We start from the raw sequence: 19574 nt of genomic DNA on the forward strand, positions 1-19574 counted from the left end.
AACAGACCATCCCAAAACCTTGCAGAAACCTGTACATAGGTTTCTGTTTTCCAGACTTCAGATCTTAGCTGCATTCAAGCGTCCATCTTCCAAACCAAAAGTTGATTTCCGAATCGACAAATTGTAACTTGAAACCAATTCAAGTAATGCAGTCTTGCCTGACTTATTATCCCCCCCCCCACCCCCAACCAACGAAGTTGGCAGGGGATATAGAAATCGGTTCCATCCGTCCGTCACATTTCGTTTCCGGAGCTTAACTACAGATCCCCTCAAGATATATTTACGAAATTTGGTACACATATCAAGCAAGTGGTGAACTGGTGCCTTTGGATACTTCGAGATTTCCCCCAAAAAATTTGTCACTTTCCATGGAAACAAGTTGGGTATTAAGAAATAATTGAGGTTAACCTTTGTTTCCAGAGCATAGATGCAAAACTATTAACTATTTCTTTATGAAATTTGGTACACACATCAAGAATAAATTGAACTGGTGCCTTTTACTACTTGTCCTCATTTACTATGGCGGGGGATATCGAAGACTTTGTCTTCAACGGATGCTAGTAATACCTGTTATAGGGTTTGTTTTGACAATTCGGGCCCCCAATTTTGAAGGGAACTCCAGTTTCTTAGACCCCGAGGAGTACTAAGCCACCATTTTGGGGGTTTTTTTGGGGGGGGGGGGGGTTTCTTCCTCTTTTTTTTCGGCCAATGCCTTTTTTCAGCTGTATCTGGGACTTTTGGAATGGAATAAAAAGTGTGCAGGGTTGACGTAATTTTCTTTTATAATTATATAAAAAAATTGTTTTCGTTTATAATTTTTTATTACATATAATTATATAATATAATGATATATTCTTATATAATAATATATGATGATAATGTAATTATATGATAAAATATATATAATATAAAATTGTTGCGGTTCTGCAAAACCGCATGCCTCGAAGGCAATGACACCCAACATACAGTGATCCCCAGACAGTTATGTCATTAGTGTTCGTGCAGTCAGACCTTCCCTTCATGTCTAGTGGGTTAACGGGACAAAGTGCGTTGTGTGGGTCTTATAGCTAGGTCTAATTATATCTCTATCTTCTATTCAGATTTCGAATCCAACCCTTTCCTTTTAGCCATGGTACAATTCAAATCAAACAAGCAAGCAAGCAAACAAACACGATATGAATAACAAGCACCTGTCTAGCCTCTCGTGAAAGCAACACAATATATACTGTACAGCACATGCATGGTGCACCCTTTCGTTCATATCTGCATGCCAATTTTCAACGGCATCTCACCTTGCTCACCCTTCACTCGCTAAAAACTCACCAACCTCGACCACCTCCCGCACATGGGAAAAATATTCCCGCACCTCCTCGTACCTCTGTATCGATACAATTGGCCACTAAACAGAGGCGTGCTGCATGGCTCAAAGGACTCGGACCGTGTGATGCTGGGACAAGTCACGGACATTAGCGGCACCAAACACATCTCGCTGGGGGTGCCCCGAATGGGCACGCTGGATTGATACGACCCTCGTCCAGTCGCCAGAACATGGCAGGATGGGCGGCGTGGGGGGGGGGGGGATAGGGTCGCGGGAAGAGCAGTCCGGGAGTTCGGTACGGAACCCTGGGCCATGTCGTGCTGGATGTGCGAATGAGACCGCTTCCGGCCCCAGGAGCCTAACAGGGCATGGCAAGGACTGCTGTGGCGAAATAGAGAAGCGGGGTTTGGGTCGTTTTGGGTCATCACCCCACCCTTAGCCCGGGGCTTATAAAAGGCGGATCGTGGAGCCATCTGTCCTCTTTTTCGCCTGTCTGCCTCGCCCTCTCCTTCACTGCTCCACGTTATCTGCCCTTCGCTGGATCTACACTCATGGTTGGTGTACGACAGACGTTCTTCTGGGACCAGTGCGGAGCACACGTTTCCACGAGACCCAGCAAAGTGACTAAGCAGGAGATAACACGACAATTTAATGTAGAAGACATTTCATCTGAGAGTGACAGTGACTCCAATTGTATTGCTTAACTTGCTAAATGACTATAGGTTAAACAGAACTGTAAACATCAGCTTCAAGAATTTACACAGAACATATACAATTTGTTCTTTGCTAGGGAACGTTTCTTCATCCCAAATACATTTTAAGTTTACTAACTTTCAATCATTGATTATTCAATTATATATACAGTAATGTCATTTGTTCATTCCTGCCAGAATAATATCATTAAGATGTTGGATATGTTTGCAACTGAAAATAGACTGTGAATTCATGGCTACTTTGATCCTGAAATTTGGACAAAATTGTTTTGAAAGTTGAGGATGTAGAATGTTTGCAGCACAAAAATATCTAATAAACTTTTTGAATGTGAAATCTCATTTATGAATTAATTTTTCTTTCTATAAAACATATATAGTGACTCAGATTCCCAAAGGACTTGATTTTAATACTAAAGATTGATTGAAATATTGTTTACCTGTATATGAGTTTGTCATTGGTTTGACAGCAGAAATGCAAGATGAGTATAACTCCGAGAATGTTTTGTATAGATATCAAAAACATCACACTTCTTTGATTACTGGAATTAAATAATATCACTATAAGTCTATTACTTCAATCAAACTTTAGATCCTGATGTATACAGAATTTGCAGTGTTAATAGTTTGGTTTGCACATTTTACCCAACATTATTATAATAATCGAATCCTTCATGCTCACAGCATTCATATACAGCAAACCCTGAACACTCACAGAAGTGAAATGGACTATGGTTTCCTTAATGAATGTTAGTTCATCTACACTATTATAATGTAACACACTTACTTCAGATTGCTCACTGTACTCCACCATGTGCAGTATCATCTCCCTATTAAAAACGAAGGTATGGCCCAAATGCTGCTAAAATGCCTCTCTTTTAAAGTGCTTAGATACTCCATCTTCCAGACACCTTGGTGTGTCCTAAACCATGGCCTTAAATTAATGAACCCTGTTTAAAAGATGCTTGAACTAACTATACAGTATAGCTGAATTTCAGTCAACCAGTCAGTCAGTCAGTATGTTAATGCAACCATGTCCAGTATAGGCCTAACCACCTGTTTTTGTGGAGTTTTCCACCTGAACAGCATGATAATATGAGAACTATTTCATGTCAGAAATGATGCTAGAATGCCTGTCTAGCCATCTAGGATCCTCCGGCTTCCAGGGCCCGCCTCGGGCCCTGGACCACAGCCATTCAGCTGCGCTCGCTTTGCTTGCGGTGATGGTAACCTGCTACTTTTTAATGGTAGCCTCCTCCTCCAAAAAATAAGGAAACCCCTGCAACTGTATTCATTATACGGAGGACTAAGTCACGTGGTTGAGTTATTGGTGTTCACGGTCGATTAGCAACCTGCCGCATCATGTAATTACACTACCGGTCAAAAGTTTTAGAACACCCCCATTTTTCCAGTTTTTACTGAACTTTAAGCAGTTTAATGTTTCAATGTACTCTGAAATGAAAGCATAAAACAAATAAACAATTGCAGATAAAAAGAAATCATGGAATCGTTTTGTTGAACAAAATTTTATCTAAATTTTTGACTCATCAAAGTTGCCACCTTTTGGAGATATAGCAGCCGAACATACTCGTGGCATTCTTTCTACAATGGAAATCAAATATTGTTCGGAAAGTTCATCCCAACAATGTTGCAGAAGTTCCCACAAATGTGTTGCACTTGTAAGTTGCTTTGCTTTCACCCTTCTGTCCAGTTCATCCCAAACCAGCTCGATGGGGTTTAAGTCTGGATACTGTGCTGGCCATTCCTTGATTTGAAGCCTACCGTCTTGTTCTTTTATTCGAAGGTAGTTCTGACATAGCCTGGAGGTATGTTTTGGGTCGTTATCTTGCTGTAGGATGAACCCCTGACCAACTAGGTGTAGACCAGAGGGTATTGCATGGTGCTGTAAAATGCTGTGGTAGCCCTTTTGGTTCAGGGTGCCAGTCACTCTGTGCAAGTCACGGACTCTGGATCCAGCAAAAGAGCCCCAGATCATCACGCTTCCTCCTCCATGTTTGACAGTTGGTGTCACACACTGAGGAACCATCCTTTCGCCGACTCGACGGCGTACAAAAACCCTGCGTGATGAACCGAATATTTCAAATTTTGATTCATCGGTCCATAAGACCTTCTTCCAGTTTTCAGTTGTCCACTGGCGGTGCTTCATGGCCCAGGCAAGCCTCTTTTTCATATTTTGCCACCTCAGCAATGGCTTTCTTACTGCCACTCGACCTGTCAAACATGTAGCTTGAAGTCTTCTCTTCACAGTTGAAACTGAGACTTCCTGACTTCGACCAGTGTTAAGCTGTGCTTGAAGCTGCTGTCCTCTGAGCCACCTATCACGCAAGCTATTGACTCTCACAAACTTGTCTTCTGATTGTGTTGTGGCTTTGGGTCTGCCAGACCACTTCCTGTTAGAGTTTCCTCCAGTTTCCAAGTGCCTTTTGATGGTGCACGAAACTGCACCCACGAACACCTTGGCTTGCTTTGCAATTTCTATGAAGGAAAGACCTACACTTTTTCAGGCTTATAATGGTCTGTCTGTCTTCCTTTGTTCATTGTCTTTTTCTTGCCATTATGATAGCAATATACTACTTCCAACAGTACAATATTGTCCAAATAATGCTTGAGAGGGTGTAGCAACAGTCTGTTCCAACACTGCTTTTATACAGACAAAGGGTTTGTAACGAATCAACAAAATTTTGGACACTTGTCAAAATTGTTTGCCTCAACTTTCAAGGCTTAATTTACTTCCATTGCTGCAGAACAGCTGCAGTTGCTAACTCATTACTTTGTTCCCTGAAAAGGGCCTTTTTTAACAACTCTGAAATTTACATTATTTTTCAGTTTTTGGTAACCTAACCTTTTTTTTTCACCTCTGGCAGTTTACCGCTTAACTTTGTACCATTTCAGGTTATTCACTGGACTTGAACTGCTTAAATTTCAGGAGAAACTGGAAAAATTGGGGTATTCGAAAACTTCAGACCGGTAGTGTATTCGTGTACAATGGCCTACGATTCCGGAGAGTTTGGTGGGAACTCGAGGTAGCTTGCCCCCCCCCCCTTCGTGGTCTTCTCGCCCCCGACCCCGGGTCCGCAACAATATATATTATTGCAAAATAATTTTTGAGGTCATGACGTAATTAATTATAGATATTTTAACATTTTTCACCATATCTCGACTTTTTGTCAGATCTGAACGAAATTACCCGACAAAGATAGCCTTGGGAAAGGCGCAGAATTTCCACTTAATTTACATCATACACCTCTGGGTTGAAGAGGAAGGTCTTAAACGACTTGCAGTACTCGAAGTTTCTGACACAAAGCTTGGAGGGAAGGTGGATAGCAAAGGGGGTGGTGATCAGATTCAGGAAAGTATGGATACTTGCATAGATTGGGCAAAAGATTAGCAGATGCAATTTAACCTGAGTAAGTGTAAGGTGTTGGGGATGGGAAAGAACAACGAAAATAGAGATTACACGATGCAAGGGGTAATTTTGTAGCATGTCACACAGAAGAAAGATCTGGGGGTGGTAATAGATACGGGAGTTAAGCAGGCAGCACAGTGCCAGGCAGCTATAGGTAAAGCAAATCGGGTTTTAGGTTGTATTCGGGGGGAGGATCATTATAAATCAAAAGAGGTGGTGTTAATAATGTATAAGAATTTAGTGAGGACCACATCAAGAATACTGTGTGCAGTTTTGGTCACAACTCAGGAAGACATAGATGCCATGGAGAGGGTTCAGCGCAGGGCTACTATATTGATTCTGGGCCAAGCTAAGCTCAGCTATGAGGAGCAGCTGAGGGAGACAGGGCTTTATACACTGGAAAGGAGGCGGTTTGGAGGAGATATTACATTGAAGTTTAAGATTATGAAAGGTTTAGATAAAATAAGTGTAGATGAATTATTCGACAGAGTAGACAGTGATAGGACCAGGGGCCATAGCCTGAGAGTAAAGAAGAGGAGAGTTAAAATGGTAGTAAGGCAGGGGTCTTTCACTCAAAGAATAGTTAATGCATGGAATGGCCTCCCTGTTAAGGTAGTGGCAGCAGAAACAGTAGATAAGTTTAAATTGGAATTAGATAGTAACCTGGAAGTTATGGAGATCGAGGTGTATAGGGCTGTTGGCAGGACTTTTTGGTGGTTTTAGCATTGATGGGTGACTGTGTGCATGTATATGGAGTGCTGTTCGTGGGGGTCTCATCAAGGGGAGTTGTGTGGTCGATGTGTGCTTTCTAACCAGGCCCATACCTACTCCCCTGAGAAATATATATATATATATATATATATATATATATATATATATATATATATATACATATATATATATATATACATATATATATATATATATATATACACATATATATATATATATATACACATATATATATATATATAGCCTGGTGTGTTGGCGCAGTGGTTAGGGCAGCGGCTTGGGATCCAAGAGGTCCTGAGTTCAAGCCCCGTTGGGCCACTGAATTAATTCACCAGGGGGTTGACTCAGCCTGTCATCCTTCCGAGGTCGGCGAAATGAGTACCAGTGTACTGGGCCGGTGTATACCCCGGTTAAAATAGGTGTACCATATCCCTGTGTCGTAAGAGGCGACCAGGGTTGCGTCAGGAAGGGCATCCGGCGTAAAACATGTGCCAAATCACAATGCGGATCAGATGATCCGCTGTGGCGACCCCTAACGGGAGCAGCCGAAAGGAGAAGAAGAGAAGAAGACATATATATATATATATATACATATATATATATATATATATATATATACATATATATATATATATATATATACACATATAACGCCAACCACAACGCCGCTTCACAACAACAACCACCAACCACAACGCCGCTTCACCACAACCGCCACGACCTTTACCGTCACAACTCGCCACCATCGCATCCACACCATCTCGCGCCACTCGTGGGCACCGATACTGGACTCGTGTAGGGCGCGCACCGAGCAGCGTGTTCAGAAACATCACAGACTTTCCGAGAAAAACGGATCAAAAACGACTCACGCCCACTTCTGTTCCGTCCACTCGGTGAGCGAGGGGCGATTTGGCCCCGCCTCCAGGGCGTTGGAGGGCGGTCGCTATATGCAAATACATGGATCAAAAAGCATTCACGCCCACTTTTCCTCGGGCCAATGGGGAGCCAGTTAGAGAGGTGAAGGGTCGGAGGCAGAGGGTCAAGGGTGAAAGAGCGAAGCCACGGGGCTTATATAAACGGCTGCGTTCGTCAGTAAAAGAGTTGTGCGGAGTTCAAGAGAGTCGTCGGTGGAGCTGGAAAGAAGTGGGAGAAGTCAAGAGTGAAGAGTTGGGGCGAGCCAAGAGAGGAGACGGAGAGGGCGAATAGACGGAGCTGTGGAGAGGTGATGGCGGCGAAGGCGGACGAGGGGGTGCTCGCGTCGGTGCCGGGAGCTGCAGAGGGAGCGGCCAGTAACGCGACCGAGGTCGAGGAGGAGACGCTCGCCGCGGGACCCGAGACAGGGTGATATCCTCCTTCCCCCGAGCATCAGCAACCCCCTCCTGTTTCCCCCCGCGCTGAGATAGTGCGACAAAGGGGGCCCCTTTCCCACCCCCTACCAGACACTGTCCGCGAGGCCCGCGGAGTTGAGGCGCCACCGCCGCTCTGCGTCTCATCATCAGACGGGTAGGCCCGACCCGGTCTCGGCCCCAGGCCCGCCTCATCCTTGAGGGTGGTTCTTTTTCTTTTGTTTTGGGTACATGTGTTGTCGGCGCAGTCTGTGAACTAAAATTGTATAAGTGTTGCCGTGTGCTCGGTAGTCGGATAGATCTGCATTGTTGCATTTGCTTTTTGTGTAATATTGCATTGTCTTCTTCTTTTACATGTGCTTTTGGTGGAATTGTATATGTGTGCTTTCCGTTCATCGCGAAATAAATGTGCTTCATGTTGAACTGTTTTCCCGCTTCGCTTCGTCTTTTCTTTCATTGAATCTCCATCTTGCTTCACGTAAAGGGTTGGTCGTGGGCTAAAACGCCCGATAATTAATCGAACCGTCGAGGCCGACGAATAACACCGCTCGGTTATCCTGATAGTACGGAACGGGTCGCTTAAAGTGGCCCGTGTCCGAAGTCGACCTGCGATCGCCCGGTCTACCCTCCGTGTGGGTACTTAGGTAGGTCGAATTTGGCGAGCAACCCTATCCCACGCGGGGGCCGATTGGCACGATCGCGGTGAGACCGAAAGGTCCACCCGTGACTAGTTCCCGGCGTTAGTCCGAGAGGGTCACGACTGGATTGTCCGTCCGGTGGGCGACGTGCCGCGATTCGAGTTACGTGGCCGTCCGCACGCCGGCGGGCGCGAATCCGCAACAATATACATATATATATATATATATATATATATATATATATATATATATATATATATATATATATATAAAATATTAAATAAAAACGACAAAAACACGATTGAAATTTTTTTTTTGTAATTTCCATTTCCTTCTTTTGATCTTGTGTTGATAAATTAGTGTGGTGTTGATATGGCGCAGGCATGATGGGCTGAATAGCCTCCCCCTGTGTCTGATTTCCTTGTTAGTTTCCATGTGTGTTACTAAACCACCATTTCGTTTTCATCCCACGCACATGAAGCGAAAAGTGGGATGAAGCAATTGGTTCATGTCTGTCCATTTGTCTATCTGCAAACATCAGTTTATGATCAAGGAACAACCAAATTTCAATTGAATGTTATATTTTGAACACAAATCAGAACATGAGTCGGAAAACAAACCTGTAGTTTAGCAGTACTTTTCTTTGAATTTGACCTGACCGCACATGCGCAGAGAGGAGTGAGATTATTTCTTTATTCTGTCTGCCTGTCCGGCAGTCAAACAAAATTGAAAATTATTCCAAACAGGAAGCTTACTATTTTTAAGCACATCATAAAAGGACACAACCAACAGGCACGAATAACTAATGTAACACGTTAGATCGGGGTGATGTAATCAACACTGCGTCAACGGCGGTAAATTCTGGAATCAATTTATTAATATGACTTTTAAATTCCTTATTTTATTTAAATTGGATTATGTGATTATGATGGTGTGAGTCGTCGTTTTTGACGAATCTCTTCCCTTCAATTGGCATGCTCACCAAGCATTGTGCATTATGCTATGGCTGTATCGTCCAATACAGGACCTACAGCATCTGCCGCAAACATTGTGGGTATAGACTGGTCCTTGGAGATGGACATTGGCAGGTTTTTCTTTCTTGTCTCCACTGTCTCTTGATAGCAAGTCTCCCACATTGAAAGTGGTCCAGGCCTTTGCGGCAAGTGTTACACCAAGCTGACCTGTTTGTGGGCTGATGACAACTGGAATGAAACAAGACTTGAGTGTAGACTAAAGGACGTCCTCATAATGCTTCCTTTGTCCACCACGTGACCATTTACCAAATTTAAGTGGTCCATAGAAAAGCGCTCTTGGGATTATTTGGTCTTCTATGTGTGTGCGGTGGCCTGCCCAGCGAAGCTGGGCTTGCATTAGGAAATATTCAATCCTTTGGATACGATAGCGGTCTCGGATTGAGGTCTCAGCAAGATACCATAGCTTGACTCACCAGGTGCTGGCAAGAATCTTACGAAGGCATTGCGTAAAGAATTTATCAAGGCATTTGATATGGTATGATCGGGTGTCCAAGATTCGCACCCGTACAGGAGTGTAGATGAAACAACGGCACAATGCACACTGATATTGGTGTCCAGGCAAATGCCACGTTCATGCCAAAGGCAATGCGTCAATCTTCCAAAGGACACACATGCTTTACCGAGTCTTGATGTTACTTTGATGTCAATCATTGCATTTTGAGAGAGGACACCTCTGAGGCAACAGAACTGATCTACAACTTTGAGTGGCATATCATCATTGGTAATGGATGGCATGGTATACACACCTTCTGGTCTCGGCTGAAGCATACCCTCAGTCTTCTTGAGGCTAATCATAAGGCCATAGCAACGAGCAGATTGCGCAAAGAAGTTGACAATAAATTACATATCTTGGAGATTATGACTGAAGAGTGCGCAGTCATCAGCAAAAAGTAGATCACGGAGCAACGGAGAAAAGTATATTCTGTGATTCTGGACTTGGTCTCCAGGTGCGGCAAATTAAAGACACTAATGTCGGTGCGAAAATGGATCACTCCCCAGGTGCAATCTTCAAAAGCATCATGAAGCATAGAGGCAAACACAATTCTAAATAATGGGGGAGCAATGATACAGCCTTGTTTTGTGCATTGGTAACAGGAAATGACTCAGAAGTGCATCCACTGTCCCTCACATGAGCAACCATGCCATCATGGAAGGATCTGATGATGTTGACCAAATTAGCAGGACAGCCAACTTTGTATAGTGGCTTGCACAGGCCTTCTCTACTGACCAGATCAAACGCTTTCGTCAGGTCAACAAAGACCATATACATACAAATTGCGATGTTGTTCTGTGCTCTTTTCCTGAAGTTGACGAGCAGAGAACATCATATCGGTCGTGCCACGTCCAGCACGAAAACCTCATTTTATTTCTGGGGTGATGCTGTTGCCAATTGTTGATGACATGCGATTAAGAATGATGTGGGTAAGTATTTTCCCAGCAATAGATGGTGGGGCCACAGCATGGTAGTTGGCGACACACAACACGTATCACCTTTGCATTTGTACAGAACAATTGTGGCATCTTTGAAGACCTGCGGTACTGACTCCTCACTCCAGATGGTATTGTAGAGTTGGGTAAGTTGGATGAAGAGATTGACACCACCAAACTTGAAAACCTTGGAGGGGATACCATCATCACCAGGGTCCTTTCCAGATGGCATCTCTTTGATAGCTCTGGTGGTCTCTATTTTAGTCAGAGGGTGGGCATGGTCTTCTAATATAGGCCGCTGGGGAAGAGAGTCAATAACCACGTCCAAAATGGAGGAGGGGCAATTGAGGACACCATTAAGATGTTCAGCGCAGCACTCCAGGATCATGTTTGGATCTGTGATAAGGTACTGGCCAACTGAGCTATGGAGTGTGGCGATACCATGAGAAGATGGTCTCCAGACTGCCTTTAGACCAGCATAGAAGTGCTTGAAATTCTTTGTATCGGCTGCCTCCCAAATTTCTTCCACTCTAACTGCCCACTGACGATCTTTCATGGAACATATTCTTGACTGTGCAAGTCTCCCAAGTTGCAGTTAAGAGGAGTGTTTGCTCACTGAGCCTCTGTCGTCAATCCAGCAAAGATGAGCCACATGCAAGGAGTTCAGTAAACTATTGATTTTGGAGGCGTTCTCGTCGAACCAGTCTGTGTGACGACGATTAATGAAACCAAGAATGTCAGAAGTTGCCCTGAAGGTGATGTCTTGTAAAATGGTCCATCCCACTTGAGCATTGGTAGGAGGTACATCCAATTGTTCCAAGGTGGCATTGAGATGGTGCTGAAGCTGTGATTGCATATTGCTGCATTTACATGCAAGCTGTTGAGTGTTAAGCTTTGTAGCAGGCTTGAGACCTTGCCTTCTCATGGAAGGCTTGATCCTGAGTGACATTTTACTCTTAAGAAGCATGTGGTTGGACCAGCAGTCAAAGCCTCTCATGACACGTGTGCACTTGACATCAAGCCAGTCGTGTTGCCTGATGAAGACAAAATCAATGAGGTGCCAATGTTTAGAGCGTGGATGCATCCATGTAACTATATTTATCAGCTTGTTGGAACAAGGAGTTTGTCATGGCGAGTTCATTAGTTGAACATAGCATCAGCAGCAAAGTGCCATTTGAGTTCTCTTTGCCGATGCTATGGTGTCCGATCACCTTTTTCCACACAATATAATGGCGTCCTACTCAGACGTTGAAGTCCCCCAGCAAAATAAGCTTGTCACTATCAGATATTGACTGGATGACTGCTGAAAGGTCATCAAAGAACTGCTCTTTGACCTCATCTGTGTTTGTCATGGTCGGGGCATATGCGCTGATGGTAGCATAGCGTTCATTGTCAAGTTTGAGTCACACAGTCATGAGACATACACTAATACCGGTTGAGACAGCATTGAGAAGGTTTATATGATTGGTTTCAATCGCAAAACCAACACCTGCCTGACGACTTTCACTTTCTCGCTTTCCGCTTCAGTAGAACTTGCAACCAGAGCCTCATTCTTCGAGATGGGATATTCCAGGTAGGGGAGTCTCACCGAGTGCTGCAATGTGTATCCCACATCGTGCCAATCATGGGTTCGACATTCGAGGTGGCTGCCATTGTCTTGCAGCATGCGCACATTCCAGGCACCAAAATTTAGCATCTTGTTGTTACATTTGTTAGACTTCTTGTTGTTTATTAATTCATTTTATGTTGTTTCTCGACCGCAGAAATGGATGACCAACCTGCTGCAGCAAGCAAGCCTAAATGTCACAAGCTTTCTTTAGGGAGCTTTTTATATCCCCTTCTACATGTGGAGAAATCAGTGCTACCCCGAAAGAGGGCTGCTCTGACACCCAAGCAGGATACGAATATCACCGTTTCCCCTGGTCAATGACGAAACGACAATCACACTTGGACCGCCATACGTGTGGACTCGTGACTAGGGGCTCCCAGCAGCATCCTCTGCCTATCCCCGCCTTCACTCCTCCCTCAACACAGGACTTAAGTAAAGATAGGTGGTGAGCAGGTGGGTAAATGCCAATGAAGGGAAAAACCTGCACAAATAAGTGATTAAAGTGATAAAGGTGTGTGCTATCCCTCTCCCATTCACTATTCAAATGAGCATCGTTAGCTGCAGGTGCAACAAATGCAATGTGAAGTCTGCTGCATATAGGCGCAGCAGACTGGCCAGGTCGTCGGTATGACAGCGGCTCCTCTTAATGTCCATCGTGGACACAGCTGTCTGCAGGTGATGCGCAGTGATGCTTAAATTGGTGCCACCACTGACTTTAAAGGTCCCATGACACTCAAAAGTTTCTGGTTATTTATATATTAACTTGACCTTCCGAGTGAAGAAATCATCCATGTTTCTTTTTTAAATCAACAATGGGATAATTAGACCAATATTTCGAACATTTGTGGTGCTTTTCACAACTTGCTATGCCCCGCCCCTCAAAAAAATTGAGTTCAGCGAACGGCAGGTCACGTGACCATTGACATCATCTCCAGAACGCAACTCGCTAAGAATGGATTGATTAGACGTCGCGCGCTGTATAAAGTACGTACAAATGCATTGTGCACATGTGTTTGCTATCTCAGTGATCGTCTTAATTCCTGTGATTGTTTTGCAGAAAAGAAATTCTGCTTCAGAGCCATGTATGCACAACAATCACGAGGCAATTATTTATCCCTTTACTTCCTTGTCGTAGTCGTGTACAAATCCAATACATGTATGCACAATAAAGGGCTATACCATGTCCACAAAATATAAAATGTGACTGTTGAACCTTTCCATTAAAAAAGAAACTTACAGGGACATACAAGTAAAATACTAAAGATTAATATTGCATAATTTCAAGGCACAAAGAGACAAGGAGATAATTTTAAAATCAATGTGAAAAACATGCACCCACATTTTGCAGCTTATTGAATTGTTCGTTGAAACCAGCCTGCTGGGATAGGTACGATTCCACATACATGCAAGCCAGGTATGGCTGCACTCGACATACATGGGTTTATTCTAAAGTGAAGGTACTGCTTCCATTGGCTTGCTATTCATTAACATTTAGCCAAAATGCTGTAATAAATGAACAGGGAAAAATATGTTGGCACAACTATGAAAGAAATGTATCTGTCCTATTACACGGCCTCATAGCCTCGGGACTCTTACGCATTGACTTATACATTGTGTGCATGCTAATACAAGTTACTTGTCAACTCTAGAGTCTAGACTAGTCCGATAAATCCATCGTCCGTCCGACTAGTCCGATAAATCTGACGTGCTGTAGCTTTCTTTTATTACTTTCTTTTCGTCATCATTTTCTACTGGTGCTACATGATGACAGTAGGAATAAAATAAATAAAAATGCAACAGAACGTCAGATTTATCAGACTACTCGAGACAATTGTGTCGCAAGGTGTGTTCTGCACACAAGTTTTCATCGTATGCGGACAGCGAGATTGCTTCGTTTTATGCGCGGAGAGATACAGCCGATGACATGGGCTGGCCTTGCTTGCGATTCATTCGCCATGGAGCAACATGCCCGCTGCGCTGTTCACGTCACCTCACTAAAATATTTCTGATATCGAGCAGTATGCAAGTAGAATTTACATTATTGAATTACGAATAGGATTTCGTCTAACCAGTTGTTATTGCCAAGTCTTCCTTCGATGTCCTCCCGATAATCATGAACTCCGGGAATTTCATTGTCAGTTTCTTCTGTTTGTCTTGCTTCGGGCTCGAACTTGTAAGGTCGTATTCCATTTCCAGCTACCTGAACTTCACCTCCCGTGACTTCGTTATCCGACAATTCTCCATCTGATTCAAACCAAAATCCTTCATTTCTCTCACACTCACTGTCACTACCAGACAAATCAAAGTCCATGTCATCCATTATTCAAAACCAAATGTTTGATTTTCTTAAAGCAGAAATGAACGAAGCGTTTGAGTCGATCAATCGAATGTGGAAGCACACAGAAAGCCAACACAATCACGTAGACCACCAACCCGAGTAATTTGTGTACAGCCTTTGTTGTTCTAGAGATGACGTCATGTGGGTCACGTTTCATTCAGGAGATTTCGGCAGAATTTTTAGGGGCGTTCCCTAAGAGGTTTGCTTTTTTAATTTTACATTTTACAGAACGAGTATTGTGAAAAAAAACATTGTCAGATCAGAAATCACAATGAAAAACTCTTATAGGACATATATATATATATATATATATATATATATATATATATATATATATATATATATATGCAATTTCAGTACTTTGAGTGTCATGGGACCTTTAATGGGCCCATTTATCGAATGGTGTAGCACTGCCCAGGCTGACCTACACGTGCAGTTTGATATCAGAATGTCCTTCTCATTGCTTTTGTCTAACGAGGCTTCCCCCACATGGCAGCGGGGAGTCTTTACCCTGGACAAGGGGCCCATACCAGGTACTGTCACAGTTGGAGCCAGCTGAGCCAGCGACTCACATGGGCAGGGATGTCACTCCCTGAGGAAGCTGAAAAACAGCTACCCTGCTTCCATCATCAAAATCATCATCTTAAACTTGAATGACAGACTTGTTTCCTTCCTCCAAACTTTAGCTTTTCAAGGAGACAGCCCATTGGCCCAACTCTTTTCATGTGTAGCTTTTTTAATTAAAAAATGGTTTGAAATAATCGTGCTCTGAAACCCTTCATTAAAATCTTCCAGACAATGCTTTTTGTTGTTTATTAATGTGATAACGTGTAAGATAGGGTGATGTAATCAACACTGCATCAACAGCAGTAAATTCTGGAATTAATTTATTTAAATGACTATTACAATCTTTATTTAATTTATATTGGATTATGTACTTGAACACTGAAGAACACAAATCGCCTTATAAATACTTCCAAGAACCTCAGGTTTAGCAGTACTTGGACATGTTAAATAGGGTGATGTATAAGACTGCTTCGATAGCACTAAACTTCCAGATTTTTTAAAACGATCTTTAAAATCATTATTGTATTAAAATTGAATTATATACTCGAACACTATGCAGGGTATCAAGTTCTATGAACTCTCTCGGTGTTGCTTTTTCTGCCAATGTCTGAGCTTTTTTTTTTTTTTTTTTTTTTTTTTTTTTTGTATACCTTGGTCGAGGCTCGTATGAGAGCTAACACACAACTCACAGCAAGGAGGCATGAGACAAGAGGGGCGGGAGTGGAAGGGACAAAACATTGGGGAACAGACACAGGTGAACTGTGGAAGGGGGAGGGATGGGGATGGGACGGGGAACATGGCGAGGGGAAGATGGACATTAAAGGGACTTTCAGGAAGGAAAGCAGGAGAATTGAAGGAAGTGGGCTTGGGTGGATTATCGGGGGTAGAAAAGATCGAGGATTTGGATGGGGGAAGATAAGAGGTGGTGGTGAACAGCTGTTTTGAAAGCCTGGAGGGAAGAATGGGAAAGAATAGAGTGAGGAAGTTTATTCCAAAGGCGGGAAAAAGAGGAATGAAAGAGTGAAGATGAGCAGTGATTCGTGATTTTGGTACTTTTAGCAGAAGGTGGTTGTTGGCGGACCTTGAGCGGCGTGTGGAAATGTGGTTGGCACATATCACAGAGAGAGCAGTCGGGGCAAGGCTGGAGAGGAGTCGGTAGAAGACAGAAAGACCACCGACCAACCTGCGGTGATTGAGTGAGAGGCCCAAAGACTCAGCTTCATTGCGGGAGATGCCAATGATCTTAAAAGCCCTGGTTTCGACAGCGTGAAGTCGAGAAAGGTGGGAGGCAGGAGCACCAGCCCAGAGGGGAGAGCAGTACTCCATCAGGCTACGGACAAAAGCTTTGTAAGTGGTCAGGAGCTCAAGAGGGCCGAGGAAGGACTTTGCACGACGGAGGATTCCCAGTCGGCGACTGGCTTTTGAGGCAAGGTTGGAAATGTGACTTTCCCAGGAAAGGTCATGGCAGATAGTGAGACCCAGAAGCTTGAAAGAAAAGACTTCTTCCAGAGGATTGTTGAGAAAGTGGATGGGGGGGTTTTGTAAACGGTCCTTTCGAAGAGACATAGTGAGAGTGTGAGATTTGTCTGGATTGAAAGACATGTTCCACGTGTTGGACCAGTTTGTGATTTTATCCAGATCTGCAGTGAGCGAAGAAGCTGCTGCTTGCCGGTCTGAGGGATGACAGATGGTACGGCAGAGGGTGGAGTCATCGGCAAAGAGAAATAGAGGATTTTCCAGAGAGTCCGAGAGATCATTGATGAAAACCAGAAAAAGAACAGGGCCCAGAACGCTACCTTGAGGAACTCCAGCCTGCACAGGAAGAGAGCTGTATCTCAGATCCGCTTGGCCTTCCAAGATGTTCTTGCATCATAATAGTGTACCTTCACTGAAGCTGTGCACCTGATATTCGATTAGTGTCTGACCTACTTTTTTCGGATTGTGATTAAATTAACAAAAAACATCATTTTGGTCAAAACTTGAATAATTTTCCTCTGATTTAGTCAACATGGCTAAACAGAATATATATTACTACATAATAATGACAATGGCAATAAAACCAATGTAAAACGCAGTTCGTAAATTACTGCAGGTAATGGTTTTCTATCATTATTCATGCTAGATATGCACTGGCTGAGATATGCAAGACTATAAGAGCAATTACCCATCATTGTCAATACAACAAAAATGATTTATTGTATCTTTGGAACCATCACACACACACACACACAAAAAATTATATTTGATATTATACAGGACTACCTTTGTCACATTTAATGTTTTTTAGCATGAGAGGCAAAAACAGGAATAGTGATAGTAATAATAATAATAATAATAATAATAATAATAACGATAATAAAAAGAAACTCATTAAGGCAGTACAATGATATGAAAGAGAATATGTACTTTGTATAAACACAGAGTAAATAAAGCATTTCCCACTCACTGTGCCAAATTATCCATGTTTGATAATTGAAGTTGATGGTGAATCAACATGCCGAAGTGCACATTGTACAATGCTCTCATATTAGTCACTGATTAATTACCTTCCTTGTACTTTCTTGCATGCCCTCAAGCTAATTTCTGACTGCCATTTGTTAATTTGTTAAAATAACTGGCAAGGACAATTAATTTTCACAATTAATGTGTGAAGACAATGAGGAGCAACTAATTTGAGAGGTAAATCCCACCTGAGATTTGCAAAACAATGTGCAAAGGGGATCGCTGGGTGCACGTAGATTCCAAATGCACAACATGGCACTCGTCATTAAAGATGTGCAATCGAGGTCTTGCTTTGAGGTAACGGAGAGCAAAGAATCATGCGAGCTGAGCAAAAGGTGAGCAGCGACTGTATCGGTGTAGAGTAGCTTGGCAGGACGTCCTGCGGTGGAAAGACGACAGTGGCTGCCACCATGTGCATTATTGTGATGACAGGACTCAAAAGCTTCCTTAAATTTTCATCTTATGACTTCTCTTGAGATCTGATAGAAATCTGATGAGCACTTCATTAAATGTCATGAGAAACTTTTATGTGACTTTTGACACTGTGTGATGCAGAGTCTGTTTCCACTATTGTGAAAAAGATGTTAAACATATAAACACCTTCAGTCAAGTGTTAACCATATCAACACAATGCATTTAGAAAGATAATCTGACAAACCTTATGAAGGCTTTCACCGATGTGGTGTGTACACTGCACTACTTCTAGCAAACCGCCAATTCAAATTGTGCTTATTAAAGGGAACTGAGTGCAGGCATCTTGTTCCTGAGTTGTAGTCTATATTCCATATGAAACGGGACTAGACATAAAATGTGACAGCATGGTGCAGTGCAACTGGAAACCATGTTTTTTTCACAAAGAATAGGCCATTGTTCGCTGTGCCCTAACTAAATTCCTCTTTGCAGTTAACTATACATTTCGGACTAACTATGTTTGAAGGAAAAGCTGAGCTGTGAATATGACATATTGGGCCAAAATAGGCTCCCCTGGTACCAAAGAAACATTGTATAAAATGCTTCAGCAACCTTTCCTAAGTATTTAGGCAGCAGTTAACAAAATCAGGAATAAACAGAAAATAACCAGCAAGCAATAGCACAGAATGTGGAAATAAATAAATAAATTCACCATTTGCAACATTATTTTGTACACTAATACTACAAGAGTGAAGCTTTTCCTTTCTGTTTGGAGATAAAACCAAGAGTCCATTTATGCCCCCTGCTTGTGTATTTATCATTTACTTCAATTTTCACTTCTGACTACGAACCCCAATTATTCCCACCTTCCTGTTATGTGGGGTCGGCCAGGAAATGTTTTTCGCCCAAGTTTTCACAAACCAGCTGGCCAGGCTGGGGACATTTGACTGAAGGCGATTTGGATAGGAATGCGTAACTTATTAAGAGTGCCGGCGATAACTCGCCTACTCTTTGCAAAGGTCATTTTGGGACCTTTAACAACCACCAATGAAGGCTAGCAGACAGGAATCCCAGTTTAACATCCATCCATCACTTAGTGATGCAATGCCCTGCTGGCGAAGCTACAATCCGACAGTTTACAGTTAGGCCAAGAATCAAATCCATTCTAAAGAACTCAAAGGCAAGTGCATCACCTCTGCACCATCCCAATTTCACACTTTGAACATCTTTGCACACTAGGGAGGAAAGGAAACACTACCACCCTTTCCATATATACTGTGTATGATTACGGATGATTGGTGATTGTGCAGAAAGTCATGACTGCAATATTAAGTGCAAGTTGTTCCTTGTGCCAATCTTAGCCATTGCACAAATTTAGTGAAAATCTTTCCCTTACAAAGAATCCAGAATAAATACACAAACATAAAAGGAGCCCGGTCTCAGCATGTGTGCATCCTAATCCCTACACATTTGGCAGCACAGCATGCAACATGTAGCAATACACGCATTTTCAC

The 19574-nt window shown here is 42.8% G+C and overlaps 1 protein-coding gene across 5 annotated transcripts in view; it reads right to left on the reverse strand.

Annotated features, from left to right (window-relative positions):
* The window catches only part of DYNC2I1 (dynein 2 intermediate chain 1), a 245518-nt gene that overhangs the window by 115294 nt on the left and 110650 nt on the right, over positions 1 to 19574 (reverse strand). For all 5 annotated transcript variants that reach the window (XM_085873300.1, XM_085873299.1, XM_085873302.1 and 2 more), the window contains exon 11: positions 17838 to 18028. In XM_085873300.1, coding sequence (XP_085729426.1) covers positions 17838 to 18028 — 191 coding nt within the window. The remainder of the gene's footprint in view (positions 1 to 17837; positions 18029 to 19574) is intronic.

The sequence above is a fragment of the Eptatretus burgeri genome, chromosome 3 (genome assembly GCF_056783735.1).
Source record: "Eptatretus burgeri isolate ZD-2024b chromosome 3, Ebu_testis_v1, whole genome shotgun sequence".
Taxonomy (NCBI): Eukaryota; Metazoa; Chordata; class Myxini; order Myxiniformes; family Myxinidae; genus Eptatretus; species Eptatretus burgeri.